At 44.2% G+C, this 7,941-nt stretch overlaps 1 protein-coding gene across 1 annotated transcript in view; it reads right to left on the bottom strand.

Annotated features, from left to right (window-relative positions):
• Positions 1 to 7,585, bottom strand: part of FOXK1 (forkhead box K1) — a gene marked incomplete at its 5' end in the record, with an annotated part of 21,697 nt that extends 14,112 nt beyond the window's left edge. The window contains one exon of the mRNA XM_010156168.1: positions 7,374 to 7,585. Within this exon, the coding sequence (XP_010154470.1) occupies positions 7,374 to 7,585 (212 nt within the window). The remainder of the gene's footprint in view (positions 1 to 7,373) is intronic.
• Positions 7,586 to 7,941: the final 356 nt, after the last annotated feature.

The raw sequence follows: 7,941 nt of genomic DNA, 5'->3' as shown, positions 1-7,941 counted from the left end.
GGTACAGAACAAAAAGACTTTTCCCTACAAACACCTGTTTGTGCTACAAAACCAAAATCAAGTGTGCAGCGAGTATGATTTGTTGAATATTAATACTGCATCAATACTTGGAGATAACTTGATCCATTTCGAGATTATAACCTTTCACTGAGCAAAGCTACAGCTAGGTTTGCTATTTCGCTCCCAGACATCCCAACTGACTGCTGCGATCCGCGCCTACTGTCCATGCAGGCAAGCCTAGCTTAAGAGCTAATTTGGGTTAAGCTTGTCTTTTACAGAAAAGCGCATTTTGGAGAGGAAGCAAGTGTTCTATACCACTGAAGGACATGCAGAACACCTAAGCAAACCAGCTGCAGTTACCCACAGTCTTAATCCCATGGCACCATGGTTAATGCCCCAAGTCCCAGAGATGTTTGATACCGACTTCGATATCCTGACATCCAGGATTTAGCATCTCAACTCGAAAAACAGACTGCAGGCAGCTATTGTGTCGCAGTTCCCCAAATACCACGATGAGACTCAGCTTTAGAATCAGACTGCAACCACGTGCTGAATCACATCGGTCCTCTGCAGCATAGTTTCCATTTAATGCTTACCCCTACTTTAGTTGGGAGGCCAGAAAGATGAGGGCTGAACTGGGTGCAACACACGCACCCGTGTAACGCGCAGAGTGCCTTTTAAACACAGGGCTTAACTTGTGGCTATTGAGAACATAACAGGTCTTTGCAGCATCACGATTCGCTTTCAACTTCTGCCAACAAGAACCCAGCCTCTGATGTTCACAGCGCTTTCTAGCAACAATTAAGTCTTCCAACGGCAGCTATTGGCGAATGAACTGGGTGCAACACACGCACCCGTGTAACGCGCAGAGTGCCTTTTAAACACAGGGCTTAACTTGTGGCTATTGAGAACATAACAGGTCTTTGCAGCATCACGATTCGCTTTCAACTTCTGCCAACAAGAACCCAGCCTCTGATGTTCACAGCGCTTTCTAGCAACAATTAAGTCTTCCAACGGCAGCTATTGGCGAATATGTACAATGAATGCCCCGAATCACTTTGCTTTCACTAAAGAATCAGAGGGTCAAAATACGATGTAGTGCTGTGTGCATCGTGTGTGCACACCCAGGACGCTGTGTGTTGCTTGTCTCATCTCAAAAAAGATGGATAGAGCAGATCTGGAGGAGGTACTGACAGGAATAACTAGGATGGTCAGAGTTATGGACAGATTCCGTACAGGAAACAATTTAAGACAGAGGCTGAGGTGCAATGTGACAGATCCTATAAAAACAAACCCAAGGAGAGGTGTTCAGCTCCTGGCCTCTTCCAACAGAAGAGATGGTGAACGCAAAGTGAAACTAAGCAGCATGTCCAAAACAAGAGAAAGTGCTTCTACAACCATAGCTACACTGTGGAATGACATGCCGTAAGACAGGTCTGATTCTAAAATTTTACATGAATGCAAAAGGCCTTGGGGAAAGGAGGAAGAGAGGGACTTTAGACAGTCAGGAAACCCCTGATCCAAGAAAATGGTGGAGGCAGACCAGACTTAAGTTAGCATTACTTTGTATTGTCTGTGTTCTATTACCCCAAAGATACCCATCTGAGGCAGAACATTGGGGTGGGATCTGTTGTCTGAGCACAGAGAGAGTCTTATGCAAAAATCACCGGTCTCTCAATACCAGCCACATTTTACAGACTGGAGGGAAAAAATAAAAATGAAGCAACAAGTGATTAACTGGTTTATTTATGGTCATATTACATCTATGAACAAGCTGGGAACAGAAACACTCCCAAACTCCAGTGCTGATTTCCCCAGGAGAGGCAGTATGAGAATGCAGGAAAGTTGCCCTATTACTTAATTTCATTCTTTTCAGCAAGTATATGGATAAAGTACCTACCCTCTCTATGACAACGAGGAAAGATTACTCATGATCCCACATAAAATTGCTCACCTGACTTGGAATCTGCATTTCTAAAGAGGGAAAATCCCTATCTCCAATTCTGTGGTTTAGGATATGGTATGCGCATGGGTAGCGCCTTTAAAAAAAATGCCTAAATGCACATTTGGGAAGCAGGTACAAGAGGCAGAGCCGAGATAAGAGTTACAACCTTGGCAACACTGCCAGCATACAGCTTGCTGCCTGAATAGCCCATTTTTAAGCCCTTATTGAGTACAAAGGGAGAATCCCGGTTTCCTAAAATCTTACCCAGTTTCCAAATGCAAATTGGAGGTGTTTGCTCTGCTCATGGGGAGTAGGGTTAGAGAAACACCACAAACCTCAGACCACCCCTATATTTCATTTCATGAGCCTGCAAAAGAAGGGGCACCAAAAGATACAGGGACGCTTTTTACGTGCAATAAGCAAGAATCAGGTCAAAGTACAGCACTTCGGCTTGCGAAACGAGCATTTCTACGACACACCAATCAGCAGTAACGGGTGAGAATCCTCTGCTGCTCCCTTCCTTCCCTGGCCTAGCCCCAAAAACATAACTCAAAGAAAGGCAAGTCTTCGCATGTTTCAGACAGGTTTCAGAAACAATCACAAGTGGTGAGACTGCCAAACCAAGCTGGAATTTGATGTGAAAGGAGAAATCTGAGAGCTACCCTGCCTGCTTAATGCTGAAGAAAAACTAAGCTGTTGAACAAGCCACAGTGAGAAAGTTAGCTACCCGCTAAAGTTGAAATTCTTATTGCTTGTCTGTGCCCCAGTCATTCCCCTCTCCGAAAGGAAGTGAGCTCACTCCGACCGTGGATTCAGTGAGCATTTTATACAGATCAGGGGAAGAGGAAGCGCTTGTGTAGCTGGTGACATCTGCAACCTTTCCTCCAGCACATGGCTTGGCACATCTCCTCTAGCACATGGTCCATTATCTGAAATAAACATGCTTAGGAACTCCCAAGCCCGGCACAGATCGTTTGCTCTCCTTACGTGATGTATATGCATCACACTGCTTGGCTTGTGGTTTGGAGACGAGGGTGATTAAAAATAATCACCAGGCTGGCCAATTGTGGGAGTTACCTGAGCTGTATATTCTGCCTGAATGGAGGAAGTAACGGATAACCAAGACAATGCAAAAGAGCCTGCAAAAAACCTGCCTTGGAGGGCTTCGCCAGCTTTCCTGTTAAATGGCTAACAGTGTTATAGGAAGAAGGAACTCCTGAATGAAATGGAGCAGGCAATATTTACACATCCTATTCCAGTGAGTGAATGCATCCACTGAAGTCAGGATGCTTCCCAAGAGGAAATATGCAAGTTCAGGTTGAATCCCAAGCGCTCTGAAACAGTGTTGTACGGCTGTCCTGGAGCCCATTGAAAAGCACTCCCTTTTTCCAAGCAGAGCGAATCAAAGCACAGCCAGCATTCAGGTCTACTATGACATGGCCTCACACACATACACACTCTTTAGTCATGCTTTAAGGAATAAAAGCTAAATACATGATTTTTCTACTACACACCTTTGGAAAGCAGCTATTATGCTATACATGCATAAAAATCAGACAATGAATTTAAATGAACTGTTAAAGGCCACAAAACAAGTTAGTGGCTAAGCCGAGATAGCTGCAATTCCTGGAGTGCAGGCCTCTGAGTAATCCACTACCAGACCATGCAGCATGTTACCGAACTAATTTTGCCTAGTGAAAATAAGGAAAAAAGGAAATAAGGTTTAAAAAAATATAGCTTCTGAAACCATGGCAATTCAGCTCACACGTTCTGGTTTACTAATCAAGCTTATGAAACAAAAAATGCAGAAGGATACCAGCTGATCTTTCATTATTCATACCATTATTTCATAGTAAACTAATTATTGATCCTTCTAGCAACAGCTGAACGTGGACAGGCACATTAAGTACTAACAATTCTCTAAAATACAAGTTTGTGTCTCCACACAAATACGCAGCAGCTTAGCTATTAGCACAGAACCTCACCAGACACTTTTCAAGCGGTGATTCTCACAGGGCTCTAAGGTCTCTTCCTTCTACAAGCTAAATTTTATTTTTTTTACTGATGACTGTATGTGAGCTAACTATCCTTGCCCTTTCAGTGAAAAAAACAAAGTGCAAAACAAAGTGTTCGAGCCCACAGTCATTCTGGCACAGAGATAAGCCAAAACTAGCAGCTGTAAAATACAACCAACGATACTGACCTCCACAGTACAGCATTTAGTATTTCTTTATTGCGGCTTTTCAAAAATAAGTATCAGCGAGAATGTAACTACTGTTTAAAACAGGGAAGCATGACACAGAGAAATAATTTCATTCTCATAAATACTAAAAAAACCCAACCCTGAGGGGCAGTGCTGGAGAGAGATGCTATTTGGAAAACCGAGTGAAGTTACTACTAAAAGGTCATTAACACCAACTGGAAGATAATAAAAGGAAAACGAAACACTAAATCTAAACTTCAGCTTAGCAAGACTTTGAGACCAGGAATAGGCTTCTACATCACATCTTGTCTCTGTGGATCTGTTTATATTCCAAGCACAACCCACTAGGAACTAGATTACAACAGATATATGAATCCATGTTCATGTAGATGTCATGGACTTCCAGCAAAACCAGGCAAAGCAAAGTGTTTGTTACATACATGAGGAACTTCATGCCACCAGTAAGGATATCACCCAAAGAAGGTTCCCCTAAGTGCAAGCTGCAGAACCTTAAAGCTGTGCACTTAAAAAACGTCCCTTAACCCCCCAAATTGTGAATCAGCTCTATCTCCCAAGAGGCAGAGCTGAATTTAACTATACTGCATGTTTTTCACACAACTTTCCAATGTCTTGAATCTACTGAGAAGAGATTTGGTGCTGCTCAGCCCTTTCTTACGTTATGTAAAATGGACAGGCTGCTTCTACTTATTTCTTACAACCGCAGTGGCCTTTTCCTTTTTGGAACATGCAAGTCTGACTTTTTTTAAAAGGAATTTTTAACTCAAAGCAGGAAGAAATAAGCCATGCCCGTGTGTAAGCCTCACAGCATGCTGCCAACCGTCATTCTCCCTTAAAGCTGTACAACAGCACTGAAGACACATCTACAAACAGCCCCTCCTGGAGATAAAACACCTACCTAAGAAAACAGTGGACACATTTCTCCCTAAGAGTATGCAGGAATCTTGCTTTGCAAAGCTGCTGAGGGTGGCGGGTTCGGTTGTTTAACTAAAGCTCACTCCCTCTCTAGGCTGTACACTTCGCAGAGGGAAAATAAATAGGCTGGAAAAACCTCAGAAGCTTGCAGGGGGGAACCTGCGGGGAAGCCAGCTGCAATGTAAACAAGGAGGCAGAGCAGGGCTGGGGGTCAGAAGGGCAGGGCTGGATCTGGCGGTGGGAGCACAGGTACGGCCCCTGCCCCACACCGAGGCGGAGGCAGGAAAAGGGGGCCAGGAGCCACTTTCCAAAAAGGAAGTTTCACCCTGCTCAGGATTTCCAAACTGCAATAATTTTCCATGGGCCAATCAGGGAGGAGCTAGGCAAACGCACCAAATTAGGAAAGCAAATACTGGAAGGGGGAGAAGGAGGAGGAGGAGAGCCCAGCTCATGAAACCACTTCCCAAAGCCAGCCATGGGAGAGGGGTGTGGGTCCCACATGGAGACCCACCAGCCCTCCCAAACCTGCCCCTGGGAAGGGGGAGAGGACACTGTGCCAGCCTCACCCAGCACTGTGAAGCCACCGAGATAGAGAGCTGCCCTGAAAGCCAGATGGCCAGAATGCCCTCAGAAGAGCAATCCCTTTCTCAGGCAGAAACACCCAAATCGCTTCCCAAAGCTTGGCCCGCGGGGTCCGAGAGCTGCAAGACTGTGTGGAGGGAGAGGAGAAGGTTGAAGGGGCTGATCAAGGATGTTTACAAATGTGTCAGCCCCTCCTCTGTAAAGGAACTCGGAAACGAAAGAGGTTTGGCAAGTGAAACCTCAGCTGTCTTTTGAGGTTTTCTGAAGACTTGGCTGGATTAGCTTCTGCTCGAGACAAACGGATGCAATCATTAATCATCCTTAGTAAACACTCTGTTAGGGGCCGAGCACAATTCAACACTACTATTTCCACTTTCTCCTCATGCAAAAGAAACATTCTCGGGGAGTCAAATATCAGTTGCAGGCATATGCCAGAGTCAAGAGATACAGCCTCTGTTAGTAACAGAAACCACACTGTGCTGCTTTGCGCAAGATGACTGAATGGAAACTAACTACCATATGTTGGCAAAGAAACCACCCCCCTCCCCTCCCAGCAACAAGCTTCATCTAAAAAGAGAAGGTTAAATATAAACTAAAAGCAGTGCCTGAACAGAGGACTAAAACCACAGCTACCTCCAGCCCCCTCTTTCTAGAATATCTGCACCACACAACTGCGCAGCTCTGCAAGATCGGGGGAAAAACCCAAACAAGCAAGCGCCTCCAGATCTATGCAAAACCAAACTGGCTTCACTGTGACCCTGAAGTCCTCAGCCACATAAATATGAATACCACTCACTGAATTAGTGCTAACTGTCAGAAGATGCTTGTGAATTATACTTTTGTACAAATATACAGACAAGAAGACAAACCAAAGGTTTGTCTATTTTTTGACTATTTTGACTATTACCAGGTACACTCTCGCTGTTCTGAGGCCTGCACATTTAAAAAAAAAACTCCAATACATCATCCTATACCACGAGTCTACTTTACTTTATAAAATTTTTTATACTTCAAGTAACACCTTTAATGCTAAAAGGGACTACACTGAACTCTGTAACACCAATTCCTTGCTGAGAAAGAGAGAAAGAAAGAAAGAATTTCCAACAGTGACTTGATGTTCAGGTTATTTCTACTGCACATACACGAACCAGATAACTTACAAAACAGGATACTCACACAGATGTACATTCAGATTGCTCCTGTCCCTCAGTACATGGTCAGCATCCTACCCCCATTTCCTTCTATTCCCAGGAAACCACGTGCCAGTGGCCACCCTTGTCCCTAACTTCAGATAACACCGGCACCACCCAGCAACAACAGAATATTATTGAGATAAAAATAAAACAGGCAGCTCCTAACATAGAACATTTGCCTGCTTTCGTTTCTCCATACATATGAGTAGCTCTTGATAGATGCTCCCAAATCCACTGCCAAAGATAGACTAGTAACTCTATAGTGTGAAACACTCCAGTTCCCCCCTCAATCCTTTGAGCTCTTCAACAAACCCCTTGTGCCCTACTTCTAGCCACCACAACCATTTTCAGCAGTCTTCCATCATTCTGAACATCAAATATTGATCTACTTATTTGTAATGGAGCAGCATTTAATACATACTTGATGCCCAAGTATACCAAACAGAACAGGGCTGACACACTGGTGTTGGCAAACACGCGAGTTTCCAGAGCACGCTTTGGATAGCAAATATCTTACCTGATAGTGCCTGTGGGGGATGGGAGGGGACTGACCACGCTCCGGAGATCCGGCTCCGGGATGTGGATCTTCAGAGGCGATATTTGAGGGTAAAGTGGCCGAAGGGGAGGCGATGAGGCTTCCTCTTTTGCTTCCTCTTTATGGTATAAAGATGTGAACTGGATCTTTATAACCGTGCTAGGGAACCGGAAAGTACATCTGTAAGGGAGAGAAAGGGAAAATCAGTTTCTCACATGAAACTAACCATATTTAAGTGTTTTTGTATGCAGTTGCTGACTCATTAATTCATTCATAGCATAGAAGTCCACCATTCTCTACAGCATCTTTCTGCTGGGCAGAATTACTGATCATTCATAAATCCCTGTAAATGTATCCTAGTGTATCATGTATGACCTAGTGATTAGATGCAAGCTGAAGGTTTAGGCAAGTTAAGTGATTTCCCCAAGGCCATGTATTCAATCAATGGCTAAGCAAGATGCAGAACTATAATGACAACCTCTCGGGTTCCTGCTATATCAGGGACTAGATTTACCTTTTATTAGGTCCCTGCACATTACTCAGGAAGATA

This window comes from Eurypyga helias, unplaced genomic scaffold (assembly GCF_000690775.1).
Source record: "Eurypyga helias isolate BGI_N326 unplaced genomic scaffold, ASM69077v1 scaffold13527, whole genome shotgun sequence".
NCBI lineage: Eukaryota > Metazoa > Chordata > Aves > Eurypygiformes > Eurypygidae > Eurypyga > Eurypyga helias.
The sequence above is the reverse complement of the archived record's forward strand: the minus strand, read 5'-3'. Positions and strand labels throughout refer to the sequence as shown.